At 37.8% G+C, this 15061-nt stretch overlaps 1 protein-coding gene across 1 annotated transcript in view; it reads left to right on the forward strand.

Annotated features, from left to right (window-relative positions):
- LOC127412433 (zinc finger matrin-type protein 4-like) overlaps positions 1 to 15061 on the forward strand; it is a 120434-nt gene that overhangs the window by 33917 nt on the left and 71456 nt on the right. The window contains exon 3 of the mRNA XM_051648779.1: positions 4466 to 4558. Within this exon, the coding sequence (XP_051504739.1) occupies positions 4466 to 4558 (93 nt within the window). The remainder of the gene's footprint in view (positions 1 to 4465; positions 4559 to 15061) is intronic.

Here is a 15061-nt window from a genome sequence, read left to right on the forward strand (position 1 = left end):
TGTTAATTAATAATTGCACAAGTTCGTATCGTGATTAATACCATAATACCACCCAGCCCTATGGGCACTGTAAAATTTCAACATTGACATTATCCTAATACCCTAAAACATAAAACTTTTTATAGCTATATAAAGAATCATTTCCTCTCTCTTTCCTCTTAAACCCTCAAATATAATCTCTCCCAGGCCAAATGTGGCCTCTCCCCCTCAGTGTCTGTTCTATAGCTCATTCTATGTGCATCAATGGCCTCTTTCATCCCCTCTCAGTTCTGAGCTCTTCACTGGACCAGTGTGATCCAGTCTGACTGCTTCAGAGACCACAAAGCTCCTCTATCTTTCGCTCTTTGAGCTCAATCTATCCCACAGAAGCCTCCGTGAGCCTAGCTGTGCTTTCATTCCCTTCCAAATCTTGCTGAGGTAGCTGACTCTATCTATCCGACTTCTAGAAACTTTGTCTAGTGTACTCCTTTAAACCTTGAAGGGATAGTTTACCCAAAATGAAATTTTCCGCCATAATTTAACTGTTAGTGAACTATCCCTTTAAGGTACTTACACTCGACTTGCGTGAAAGCTTCAACTCATCACTCAGCGCGAGTGTCATTTACATTTAAATCATTGCAGATAGCGTTATCGAAGGGCTGCTGTATGAGGTTGCTTTTATGCCAACTTTTCTTACAACAATGCTAGAGTATTAGATGTTTCTGGAAAGTTTTGTTTTGTTTTTAATCTTTCAATTGATATCTCATATGAGTGTATCCAATGCAACAGATCACAGGTTCCATCTGTGTCATGCTTTACTGATTAAAGCTGTACTAATTGTGTAAGTAAACATTTCATACTGAATGAAAGTTAACAAGATAGCAAGCAAGCAAGAAAGAAAGAAAGAAAGAAGAAATAAATACAGAAAACAAGATAGCAAGTAAGAAAGAACAAAAAGAAAAAAGAAAGAAGACATAGCAAGAAAGAAAGAAAAGAAAGAAAAAATACAATTAAAGAAAGAAAAAAACAAGATAGCAAGGAAGAAAAAAGAAAGAAATAATGAAACAATACAAATTAAAGAATGAAAGAAAGAAAAGAAAGAAAAATATACAATTAAAGAAATAAAACAATATAGCAAGTAAGAAAGAAAGAATGAAAGCAAGAACAAATGAAATAAAAAATGAAAGAAAGAAAACAAGATCGAAAGAAATAATGAATAAATAAAAAAAGAAAACAAGATAGCAAGAAAGAAAGAAAAACAAATAAAAATGAAAGAAAACAAGATATCAAGAAAGAAAGAAAAAAACAAGATAGCAAGAAAGAAAGAATGAAAGCAAGAAATAATGAAAGAAAGAGACAAACAAACAAAGAAGACAAGCAAGAAAGCAATAAACAAAAAATCAAGAAAGAAAGAAATAAAGAAAGGGTTTTTGGAACAGGCACATGGAAGACATGACCAAAATCTCTTATGGCAAGTGAGGTCACTTGGCGGTCATATTCATAATGCCTCCAGGCAAATGATTTCTAGTCAAGTAGAGCCTCTATCTGTTTGATTGGGGAAAGATGGCTGGTTAAGATTGTGGTAATTTCAAATAAATTTAGCCCCAAAACTATAGCCAAGTATGCACACAGACAAGTTTACTGTATTGAAAAAAAAAAAAAAAAAATACAGTCAGTCACCAGACTGAAATGTTCACCATCTGGATAGCCTAGAAACCTAAAGCAGGTCTTTGCGTCAGCTTTTTTAAGGAGGTTGCTGTGGCTTTGCCCTCTTGGCCCACCTTGACTATTTGAAACGTAAGCAGCTGTATATGTTTTGAAAGCTGAGCAGTCACATGCATTTTTCAAAGTTCTGGTGACTGCCAACTCTTTGGTGTCCTCAGATTCCTCTAAAATACTCAGAGTGTTTAAGTGGAGTAACCCTTACAAAAATCTAGAGTCCTGGCAAACCCTTGTGGAAAACTTGCAGCAAATGTGCCACTCATTATTTTTACATGCAAATGAGCTTTGCGCGAACTCTTCATTGTTGCAACAAATTTGCCATAGAAGTGCTTGCCAGTTGTGACAAATTGTCCGCTGTCACCAAAGGTTTGTTGCAGGTTCCCACTACCAGTGAAAAGCTAGAAACCTCTGCAATCTTATTTTCATGTGAAAATAATTAGTGACAAATTCGCTGCAAGTTTGCCAGAACCCTAATCCCTTTTTGTAAGGAAACATAGGCCAAAGTTAATATTCAGTGCAGACAATGTGAGTTAAGAGGACAAAGCAAAACTAGATTTGTATTTCCTGAAGGGAATACCCGTGCTTGTAAGGCATCAAAAGTCTAGGTTTTAGGCTTGGGTTTTGTGAATAAAATGCTTCTTCAAAGCCACCTTACCATGGTCAAGACATCATTGCACATTTTCTGTCGGCTCTCTTGTGAATGCAAGGAAGACGAGACCAATCACAATTTATTATGTAAAAAGGTTTAAAAAAGAAGACCAATCAAAATTCAGTATGTGAATAGATGTAAGAAAGAACACCAGTTGCAATTCACTAAGTATATATTACGATGACATCATCGCTGTTGGTTACATTTGAATGCTGAACATTGCGGACAACATGGCACATTCTAAAATTCGTAACATTGTTTTCTATGAATGTATGCACACTGCCGCCACCACTCGCGTCTGTCGGCGGTGCCCACCTACAACTCCGGAGGCTGCTCAAATTTTGCCACGCCACGGAGTGCAACTCAAATATTTTCCATTAAATTCGACCCAAATCATTATCAGTGGACATAAGATTTACTCTAGCCTTGTTCATTCTTTAAGAAGGGTACTATCTGCCACGTGAACCGGATCGATGCGCCATGTTTGATACCTGTGCTGTGTTCTAGCCGCGACGCGGCATGGCACTTCTCGTCCGGTGTGTTGTCCTTAAGTCGATGACAGATTTGCAAACTGAAACCTTAGGCTACGTCCACATTAATCCAGATACATTTGAAAACTGCGTTTTCCATTTCGAAATGTTCTCTGTTCACACTGCCGTTTTCAAGTGTTTTCCACAAGTTGCTCATCCACACTGAAACGTACGGAAATGCTTAAATCCCCTTACTGCGCATGCAAAAAATCCCCGATCCATGTACGAGCTGAAATGCAATTGTCCTCGTGTTTCGTCGCCGGACTGCAATTCCAAGTAAACTTTGTGTCACCTTAGAAGGAATGCATTGTGAAGGTTGTACAAAGTAAAATTTATCTTTAACAATGCTCTTAAAAAGCGAATATTCAAGCACAATAACGGTGCTACAATGTGGGCTGCCATCTTGATTGTTTTGGGTTAAATGGATCACATGACTGTGTCACATGACAAAAAAATTCCTCACCGTTTTCAGATATCTCCATCTTACCCATCCACACTACAACATGAAGACGGCATTTTCAAATATATCCACTTGGGAGAAAGTTTTTGAAAAGCTCTTCGTAAGCCTAAACTTAGGCCTAAACGTAGGGAAAAAGATGCGCTTTCAAACGAAAACTTATTAGTGTGGACGTGGCCTTAAATTTCTCAAAAAGTAAAATGTTTCGAAAATAGATAGCATAACTAAGGTTGAAAATATCTATAAAAGGCAAAACAAAGTTTAAATGGAATCTGTACGCTACACGGTTCTATTTGAATGTGACTGTAACTGTAAACTCCACTTGAATCCTTGTTCACAATTTTTATTTCTTGAGATTCATGGCCCCACATGCTCAATTTCCAATCGCTGCTTTCCGTTTGACTTCAGATTTGAGTCATGCTGCATCATACACTATGAGATTTTCTTCTATAGTCATTGATAGTGAGCTTTAAATATATAAAACCTGTTTGATATCCTCCCAATGGATAGAATAATAGTTGAAGTAATTGTAGTCAGAACCCATCATACACTACGCAATTTTCTCAGGGTCCGACTTTCTAAAAATCTGAAGACTAGGACCGACTAGTCTCAGCGTGTCCTGAATTAAAATCAGGGCTAAAATCGGCATTAAAATCTTATTGTGTAATCCGTTTGAAACCTCCATTCTCAGTTTCCTTACGTCATTGTTTTCCAAAGTATGTAATAATGGAAAACATTCTCGAAAGACCAGCATTCCTGTCTAAATTTGATTGTCAGAGCTGAACAGCCACTATAAATCAATACAAGCTTGAGGGAACCTTGTGTTGTGTTTAGAAAAAGACTTACATAAACAAAAATGTATTCTCAGTAGGTATATATACTCTACATTTCAGCTGTACCCAAAAGCGCACAAAAAGCTATTGATTATTGTTTTGCTAAAAGCAAAAGCAAACCAATAACAACATTTTCCTTCTTAACTGTGCTGATAATATGTAATCTATAGATTGCTTAAATCAAACCTTTCTGATGTAGATTAGCTGGCTGATTGTGTGCATATTGTACTTTAGAACTTGATATCTCTATTATGTGCTAATCCTACTGTCTTTCTCTCTTTCTCACACACAACAGAGCAAGAAACATGCCAACAAAGTGCGGCTGTTCTACATGCTCCACCCTGAAGATGGAGGTCCACCATCTAAAAGACTGAGACCAGACAATCCGGTATTTTCCAAAGCTTTATTGTTTTATCATTTAAAATCTTACAAACTTCTGTTTGTGAAATGTTTGCACAGAATTCATTCATTCATTTTATAGCTCTCATTTGTTTCATTTTATTTTTGCTCCTATGTAATTTAGGAGAAGCCTCTTATACAAAAGTTGATACTTAAATGAAACATAAATGATACAGTGTTCTTTTCTACACTTATCACCAACTGCTGTGTGACATGACAATTAGGGGTGGGGGGGGAAATTGTTTCAGCGATGCATCGCGATTCATACTCAAATGATTCTGAATCGATTCTCAAAAGAGTCAGAATCGATTCTGAGTTCAGTTTAAATCACGGCAGAGCAGTGGCGCACGCCAAAGACAGATGTAGAAACAAAGACGTGAGTTAAACACGACTGTTTGCAGACCAGCTGTATCAAACACATAACCATTTGTGCCCGAATGAAACTACGGTCCTGAAATTCTTTCACAAACCCACACACATAGCAACGGGAGAGTTTATTCGTGATAACAAGCCAACAAACAACATGAAAGACGAGCTCGCACCCATTATTTCACTAATTTGCACACAATGGGGAAAAACACAGAAGAAAATAATGACAAGGCAGCGGTTCGGGAGATGTTGGTGATGTTTTCATTTAAAAAAAAAAAATTTTTTTTATTTTTTATGACTTTCTCTACTCTTGCACGCTCTCCATTTCATTGGCTTTTGCTAATTGCCGTCATTGCCGGTCACTCGCTTGTCAGTGCGCACACCTGATGATAAAGGTTTGAAATCCATCATAGCTTTTGCGACAGGGTCGTGCGATCTTCTACTCGCAGAGCAAACAGATGGAACAATGCATACGAGACGCTTGATACATTTCTGAAGCAACAACTGTGCTATTTAAACCGCTTTGCTATCACCTGTGCAGCCGCACTCTCATAGAAGCAGATATATCTCTCATCCTGGACCAGCAACTTCCAGTTGTGGTTGAAAATTTAAAAGAATAGCATGGCATAGATTAATTTTAAATAATAATTAAATACTATTAAATGATTTGCAATGCTTAAACAAAATAATATATATATATATAATCAGTTGAAGTTATAGTATTCAGTGTGTTTTGATGGAGAACCAATATTTATTGTGCGTGGAACTCATCTTTGATGGACACACATTGCAGGGAAGAATTGTTCCATTTTTAACTCCAAGCCCTTATCAACAAGACAAGGCAATTTTCCAGGTATTCCAGTGCTTAAGTTTTTATAAGATAAAATTCAAGCACTTTAAGCACTTCAAGGACCTTGTGTAAACCCTGTAAATAGTGTAGAAAAAGCAACAGAGAGATTTTGATGTTTGAAAGGGTCATTACATTAATGATCACACGGACAGAAAATATGGTTTGACATTTATTTTGGTTGCCGATATTTTAACATTCTCTATATTGTCCCATCCTTAGTCAAAGCCGAGCCTGCCCTGAGAATAAAACACCATCTTGTTCTCAGTTACCTCTTAAAACTCGCCTGACTCCTCAACTTCCTCAAAGTGAAGTGAGCTAAGCTGGAAAATCTGTTTGAGTTTCCTCTTTAAAAGTGTCAAGCAGAAGTATTCAGGCTCAGAAGAGAACAACAAAGGAGGAAAGTAGGTTGGAAAGGTGCTCGGAGATATTCTTTTTTAAGTCTTGATCTGTGTGTGTGTGTGGTTTTATTTGCATTAGTAGTGGCTCTGTCAGGCAGAATGACTCAAAGTGTGATATTGTTGCCCTGCACACTTCACAGACAAGGGGGAGTGTTTTTTCTCTTTCTCTATTCTCTTCATTTTTCGAAATCTGTATTTCTTATGGCACATTAAAGAGGCAGAATTAATGTGCGCTTCAGGCTTTTATTTTTAGTTTGTTTTCACACCCTTCCCAATGTTACAACATGGAGGAGGAGAGAGATAAACAGACTCCTGATTAAATACTCTTTGTTAAGAACAGAAGCAGGACCAAACACTGCCAGAGTCATCACACACATACATTCACACCTTTACACACCTGCATGCTCACATGTGCATGCTCAGACAATCACTTTCTTTTATTATCGATCCGAAAATACAACCCCAATTCCAAAAAATTTGGGACAGTATGAAAAATGCTAATGAAAACAAAAAGTAGTGATTTGTAAATTATATTCACCCTTTGCTAAATTGAAAACACAGCAACAACACTACAATTATATGACGTTTTACCTTGTGAGTTTGTACAGTAATTTAAAATCAGTTGATTGCAACATGTGCCAAAAAAGTTGAGACGGGGGCAGTTTAAGACTTTAATTTAAGACAATTTAAGACTAATAACAATTTGACAATTTAAAATAAGAAGGCAGTGTGAAACAGGAGATGTTAAACAGGTAAGGCAATCGTGTCATAGTATATAAGGAGCCTCCAAAAACAGCTTTAGTCCTAGAGCAAGGATCATTCGAGACTTGTCAATTTGCCAACAGATGCTTCAGCAGATAATCCAGCACTCTGAGAACAATGTTCCCCAAAGACAAATTGGAAGGAATTTGGGCATTTCACCCTCTACAGTGCACAATATAGTTAAAAGATTCAAGGAATCTGGTCAAATCTCGGTGCGTAAAGGGCAAGATGAAAACCACTTCTGAATGCACGTGATCTCTGATCACTCAGACGTCACTGTCTTAAAAAAACATCATTCATCTGTAATGTATATCATGAACATGGGCTTGGGATAACTTTAGTAAACCTTTGTTAGTCAACACCATTTGCCGCTGCATCCACAGATGCAAGTTAAGACTTTATTATGCAAAGCAGAAGCCCTACATCAACACTGTCCAAAAGCGCTGCTGACATCTCTGGGCTCGATCTCATCTGAGATGGAAAGTAGAACAGTGGAACCGTGTTTTTTGGTCTGATGAGTCCACATTTCAATTTTTTTTTTTTAAAACACAGCCATCGTGTTTTCCAGGCCAAAGAGGAAAAGGACCATCCAAGCTGTTATCAGCGTCAGGTCCAAAAGCCAGTGTCTGTATGGGCCAGAGGTGTGTCAGTGCCCATGGCATGTGTAACTTGCACATCTGTGAGGACACCATTAATGTAGACAGATATGTACAAATTTTGGAGCAGCATATACTGCCATCCAGTACCAACTTTTCCAGGGACATCCCGGCATTTTCAGCAGGACAACTTCAAACCACATACTGGCCGAATAAGCAGAGAGCGCGTGTGCTAGATTGGCCTGCCTGCAGTCCTGACCATCTCCGATTGAGAATGTGTGGTGCATTATGAATCACACAATACTGCAACGAAGACCCCGTACAATTGTGCAGCTGAAGACCTGCATAATGGATGAATGGGGGAAAATGACACTTTTTAAACATAAACTTGTTTCTTCAGTGCCTAAATGCTTAATAAGTGTTATTAGAAGAAATGGTGATGTTTCACATTGGTAAACACTCGACTGTCCCAACTTTCTTGGAGTGTGTTTCAAACATCTGATTTGAAATTTCTGTACATTTTCAAAAGGTAAAACATAATATAATGTTTAGTTGTAGTGCTTTCAGTATAGCAAAGGGTGAATATAATTTGCAAATCACTTTTTGTTTTTATTGGCATTTTTCATACTGTCTCAACTTTCTCAGAATTGGGGTTGTAGGTCATATGTAAATGAATGCACACAGATGTGTATGAGACTAGTCATTGGCAAGGAAAAATTGCATATTTGAATGAAAACTAACAGGAAATATGAAATAGACTTGCATTCATCTTCTTCAGTGAATGCTACTGGTAATGACTTGTCACAATTCAAATAAAAACATTTCACGTTCAGCTGAACAGGAATTCAATTTCAGGGTTTTACGTGGTTTATTCTGTGGTATGTTGGACTTTCTTACAAACCTTTGTTTGCTGATTTATTCTAGGTGTTGCTGACTGTGGTTTTCCTAGTTTTATTTATTGGATTAGACTCCACATATCATCTCTGGAGATATTCAAAAGAATGTTTGTCCAGGTTTTGTGATCATTATCGTTATAGTAATCCATATGTACAGGCCCTGTGAACCTGAAAACCATTGATAGGAAGCCAGGATTCAAACACTCACGCCTGAAAAGCAAAGAATCACAGAAAAGCAGGAGTAAAGTGAGCAGATAGTGACTAAAATCTCAAATTCAAATAGTCTTAGTGCCAGCTGGTGATCACTGCACCCCGATGGGTTTTAAACAGATTTTTACTCTGCTTTTTATTCTTATAGTTTTGAAGGACACAGACATATAGGGGTGGTTGATTGCTTAAATAATGTCAATATATCCCAATATTTTTAAGCCTTTTAACAATATAAAATATGTATATACAGTATGTGTGTATATATATATATATATATATATATATATATATATATATATATATATATATATATACACACACACACACACACACACTCTGATGATCCAAAACACTATGACCACCCACCTAATATGCTGTTGGTCCTCCACATGCCCCAAAACAGCAATGACCCGCCGAGACATGGACTCTACAAAACCCCTGAAGGTGTCCTGTGGTTTCTGGCACCAAGACATTAGCAGCAGATCCTTCAAGTCCTGTAAGTTGTGAGGTGGAGCCGCCGTGGATCAGATTTGTTGGTCCAGCACATCCCACAGATCTGGGGAATTTAGAGGCCAGGGCAACACCTTGAACTCTTCATCATGTTCCTCAAACCCAGTGGTTCTCAAAGTGTGAGGGGGGGGTGCAGAAGACTGACCCATTCTCAAATCACTTTCACACAGTCAGCAAAAATAGTGACAATACACGCAAGAACCAGTGTGCGCAATTTCTACACCTCTGCTTTTTCTTCTGCTTTGTTTAAACTTTTGGCAGGAACCGCAGCGCGAACTGCACAAAGCATGTAATAGTGTCAGGTGCGTTCTCAGCTGCGCTTATGTAAACAAAGATGTGTCATTCGCCAGTTTCAAATGGGAGAAACGATGAATTAACACTGATATTTCGGTCGGTCCCTCACACAACACTATCGAATGGCTTCAGAAGAATTGATATATAAGGCACAAGAGTTAAGGATGACTTGTATGGTGCTTTTGGAACTTAGACAACCTATCACCATCCTCTCATCCCTCAGTCTTGTCGCTGACACATAGTACCTGTTACTTTTCTCAGCGCTGACCAGGATGGGCCAATCATAGTCGTTTATTCTTACTGGAAGTTTACTGGAGTTTAAAAAATGCTTTTATAGATACTACTGAGGCGGATTAACATTCACAGGTATGAATCCTTGCAATTATTATTCTTATCTTTAAAAAAAAAAATGACCAAATAAATTTGAGAACCACTGCTCAAACCATTCCCGAACAATGTGAGCAGTGTGGCCGTCATGGGTACTCTGACCAATCTGCAGCTAAGCAGCCCCGTACGCAGCAGGGTGCAATGCACTGCATGTTGTGACACATTCCCCCCATAACCATCATTAACATTTTCTGTGACTTGTGCCACAGTAGACTTTCTGTTTGTTTGGAGCAGATGGGATAGCCTTCGTTGCCCTGGCGCATCGATGAGCCTTGGGCACCCAACATCCGGTCACCGGTTTGTGGTTTGTCCCTCCACAGACCACTGTCAGTAGGTACTCACCAGTGCTGAAAGGGAGCACCTCACAAGCCTTGCCGTTTCAGAGATACTATGATCCAGTCATCCTGCCATAACAATTTGGCCCATGTCAAAGTCGCTTAAGTCTTTACTCCTGCCCATTTCTCCTGCATTCAACATGTTTACCATGAGAACTGATTGTTCGCTTACCATCTAATCTACCCAAACCCTTGACATGTGGCCTTGTTATGAGATGTCCAACGGTATTCTATTCACCTATGAGTGTTAATAATGTTTTGGCTCATCGGTGTTCAGTATATATATATATATATATATATATATATATATATATATATATATATATATATATACACACACACACACACACACATACATACATACACCGTATGTGTGTGTTTTCTCTATAAAGGCTTTAAAAAAAAATATTGCCATTTAAAATAGCTACTTCAGTATTCAGTGTAATCCGACAGTAGTTTAGAATGAATTTTTTTGCAGATTTTTAGTAATGGAAGAATATACTGTACACATAAAGATTCAGTAGATGATTAAGCTTAAATGCCCCTCTTTACCTGTATTCACTCTATCTACATATATTTTTTGGTCATATCATCCACCCCATCAGAGACACAATTAAAACATCTCTGTCTTAACGCTCATATTCGCAAGCCACGAGAAGAGGAATCACGAAAGTAGTCTACTGACAAATTCTTAGTAAACTTAAAAGCAAAATACAAAGTGCTTAAAAATCATTGTAATGTTGAATACCCTTAATAATTATCATGAATATATTGTGTATAATAATATTCATAATATCGCCTCATGCAGAGAAAAGTGTGTGTGGAATGCATGGGTATGCTAAACTGGAAATATTTGCATTTACTGAACAGAGATCTCATGAAACACCAAAACACATTCATAATGACTGCGGTGCACACACACATTTAGTGATGAGCGTAGCCTGAGCTATGAAAATGAACTACAAACGAACTGTTTTGCATTAGCGGACAGCATGTTAACACTACTGGGCGACGAACACACTAACCTCTACAAACACACATTCTGCTGGCCAGCTCACTTGAATCAGGTCACAGGCTCAGAGAAACAGAACTAGGCCATGAAGTTTCAACTTATTATTCCCTGTCCCTTCAGAAGGCAGGTGACAGCTAACACTCTGGTCCCCTAATGCACACACAAGGAATGCCACAGCTCTGAGGCGACTGGTGTGTGAAAGAGAGTATGTTCTCTGTGAGATCAGGCTCACATTACACTCCACTGTGCCAATATGCAGCACTTCTGGCATAACATGACAGCATGTTAAGGCATGGCAGAATTCAGGAGAAGTGACAGAATAATTCTTAGGTAAATTGACAATTTGATAGACAAAAGTGTCTAGTTCGAAATGTGTCAACCGGTAGAGATTCTGCTATACAGTCATTTTCAGGTCTCTCCAGAGATGTTCGATTGGGTTCGAGTCCGGGCTCTGGCTGGGCCACTCAAGGACATTCACAGAGTTGTCTTGGCTGTGTGCTTAGGGTCATTGTCCTGTTGGAAGGTGAATCTTCGGCCCTGAGGTCCTGAGCGCTCTGGACCTGGTCTTCATTAAGGATATCTCTGACCAGTCCCCGAGTCCCTGCCGCTGAAGAACACCACCACAGCATGATGCTACCACCACCATGCTTCACCTTTGGGATGGTATTGCGAAGGTAGTGGTGCCTGGTATCCTCCAGACATGACACTTGGAATTGAGGCCAAACAGTTCAATATTTGTTTCATCATAGTCTGAGAGTCCTTTAGGTGCTTTTTTGCAAATTCCAAGGGGGCATTCATGTGTCTTGCACTGAGGAGAGTCTTCCATCTGGCCACTCTGCCATAAAGCCCTGATCAGTGGAGTGTTGCAGTGATGGTTGTACTTCTGCAAGTTTCTCCCATCTCCACACATGATCTCTGGAGCTCAACCAGAGTGACCATCGGGTTCTTGGTCACCTCTCTTACCAAGGTCCTTCTCCCCTGATTGCTCAGTTTGGCCAGGCGGCCAGCTCTAGAAAGAGTCCTGGTTGTTCCAAATTTCTTCCATTTAAGAATTATGGAGGCCATTGTGCTCTCAGGAATTTTTTTGTAGCCTTCCCCAGATTTGTGCCTCGACTCTTGTCTCTGCAGGCAGTTCCTTTGACCTCACTGCTTGGTTTTTGCTCTGATATGCATTTTCAGCTGTGAGACCTTATATAGACAGGTGTGTGCCTTTCCAAATCATGTCCAATCAAATGAATTTGCCACAGGTGGACTCCAATCAAAGTGTAGAAACATCTCAAAGATGATCCATAGCAAAGGGTCTGAATACTTATGTTAATGTGATATTTCAGTTTTTGTTTTTAATACATTTGCAAAGTTATAAAAAATCTGTTTGCTTTATCATTATGGGGTATGGAGTGTAGATGTAGATGATGTGAAAAAAAATAAAATAAAGCATTTTAGCATAAGGCTGCAACATAACGAAATGTGAAAAAATTAAGGGGTCTAAATACTTTCTGAATGCATTGTATATGCCTGGCCTCAACTTAACATGCAGATTTTACTGTAATAAATGTGAAAGCAGAGCACACCTGAGCCTGTATACATCATTCCAAGGTCTAATACAACAAAAACATCAACTACATCCACACATAAACTTGAGAAGTATAGTTTTATGATGACTGAGGGTTCATGGGAAAGCATATGGGAAATATCCCATGGGATATCACTAGGAGTATAAATGTGGATATTTGCATCAGATTGATAGCCTTAAATAAAATGGATCAACCAACTCAATCTAAGTATTATTACTATAGTTGTCAAAATAAATGCATTAACACATGCGATTAATTTTATTTTTTTCTTAATTTTTGATTAACGCATAGACCACTAATACAGCATAAACCAGCATAAACAGTGGTTGGAAGGGCAGAACCTTTGCGATGTGTCCGCCCAGAGTCATTACTCTCGTGCACACCACAAACACACAGAGCAGTGATTCGGTGTCAGTGATAAGTGATGGGGAAAGTTAATTTGTACTTAACGCTATTTGTTGTACAAAACAAGCCTAGATGGAACTTTTGACAGATATTAAGCATTTTTCAGCCTAAGTAAGGCATATTTTAATTTCTGTCTTTATACTTGGGAAGGCTTTGTTTGGAAGTGTTAATAAAGCATTATATTGTCATATTCCTAAGAAGGAAATAAATGAATTTTGACAGAAAAAGAAGAATATCTTCTATACCTTTTCTCATTATTATTCTTTCTCGTCATATAGCCTACTGTTGACGAAAATATATTTTTCATCTTGTATTTCTTATCGTTGAGCAAATAAAATCATAGTTTTCATCAGTGATTTCGTTAACGAGATTAAAACTGCAGGAGACTTCAGCAAAAGTCTCCATTGGCTCTCCATATGTAATCTTGTTGCTGTATACTAAAAAGAATTGAGATATTTAAAAAATGGAAGCAGAACTGCAGTCTGTATATATATATATATATATATATATATATATATATATATATATATATATATATATATATATATATATATATATATATATATATACAATATCTGCATAATTAAAAGGAAAAGGAAAAATTAAAATTGTTATCATTTACTCACCATCATGTCACTCCAAAATGTTCTAACTTCCATGAAGCACAACAGGAGATGTTTAGTAGAATGTCAACGCAGCTGTTTTGCATAAAATGAAAGTGAATGGGGATGGGTGCGGTCAAGCTCAAAATAAATAAATAAATAAATAAATAAATAAAACACCATAAAGGTATTATACAAGTAGTTCATATGACTTGGGCACTATTTATAAGTCATATGAAGCCATACAAAATGTTTGTGTGAGGAACAGAAATTTACATTGTTATTTACTGAAAATCTTCACTTCCGCACTAGGTTTCAAATGTAGTCTCATTTGTGTTCAAATTACTGCACATCAAGACGGTTTGACGTCGGCGAGCATGTTTACATGCATACCAATACACTGGAAATGAACAAAAATAGGCGACAAAATAAGAAACCAGCATTTACAAATAACTTGAAATCATCAGGTTATTCTCTGCTTTTTATGTCAAAGCATAAAATGGCATGCACACAACACTTGCGCACACTGGAAAAGCTGGTAAGAGCACTGGTAAAGGTGTGTACATGCAGTGTAAAATCGGTGTAACGGGCGAAAATCTATGTGTGCCGATTGGTTTATGCTTAACGACCTTACCCTGTTAAAGTACAATGGTTGCACTTTATTTTACAGTACATGTACTTTCAGCATACTTACAGTGTACTTACCAAAGAAAGTACTGAGCAATATTAGGGAACTACATGTACTTAATATGGGTTAAGGTTAGGGTTAGTACATAGTAATTACTATAATTGTTGTAATTATATAGTACCTAAATGTAGAACAGTACTGTAAAATAAAGTGCTACCAGGAAAACCGTGTTTACATGACCTTACACGTTGTCAGCTTATTAAGCATAATACGTGTGAAATAAATTGTGCATGTGAAAGCACTCAGTGATGCTAAATACCATTGGTTCCTGTGTGTGGTAACCTATCATAATGTGTCAAGTTTGAATATGCAACAGTACGAAAGAGATTTGAGTGTTATGGTGCAGGGGAAGATTTTCAGTGAATAATGACTTAATATCAGTCTGTTGCTCAAACAAAGCTATCGTATGGGTTCTGACCCACTTGTTAAAAAGAAAATAAGCCATATGGACTTTTTTTTTTTTTTTTCATTTTAAGAACCTTCCACATTAACGTTTATTGTATAAAATAAAAGAGCATCGTGAACAATCTGCTAAACCTTTCTCAAAATTTCTGGGTGGATTGTTCCTTTAAAAAGCATGTAAAACTAAAATCATGAAGCAACC

This window comes from Myxocyprinus asiaticus, chromosome 21, assembly GCF_019703515.2.
Source record: "Myxocyprinus asiaticus isolate MX2 ecotype Aquarium Trade chromosome 21, UBuf_Myxa_2, whole genome shotgun sequence".
NCBI lineage: Eukaryota > Metazoa > Chordata > Actinopteri > Cypriniformes > Catostomidae > Myxocyprinus > Myxocyprinus asiaticus.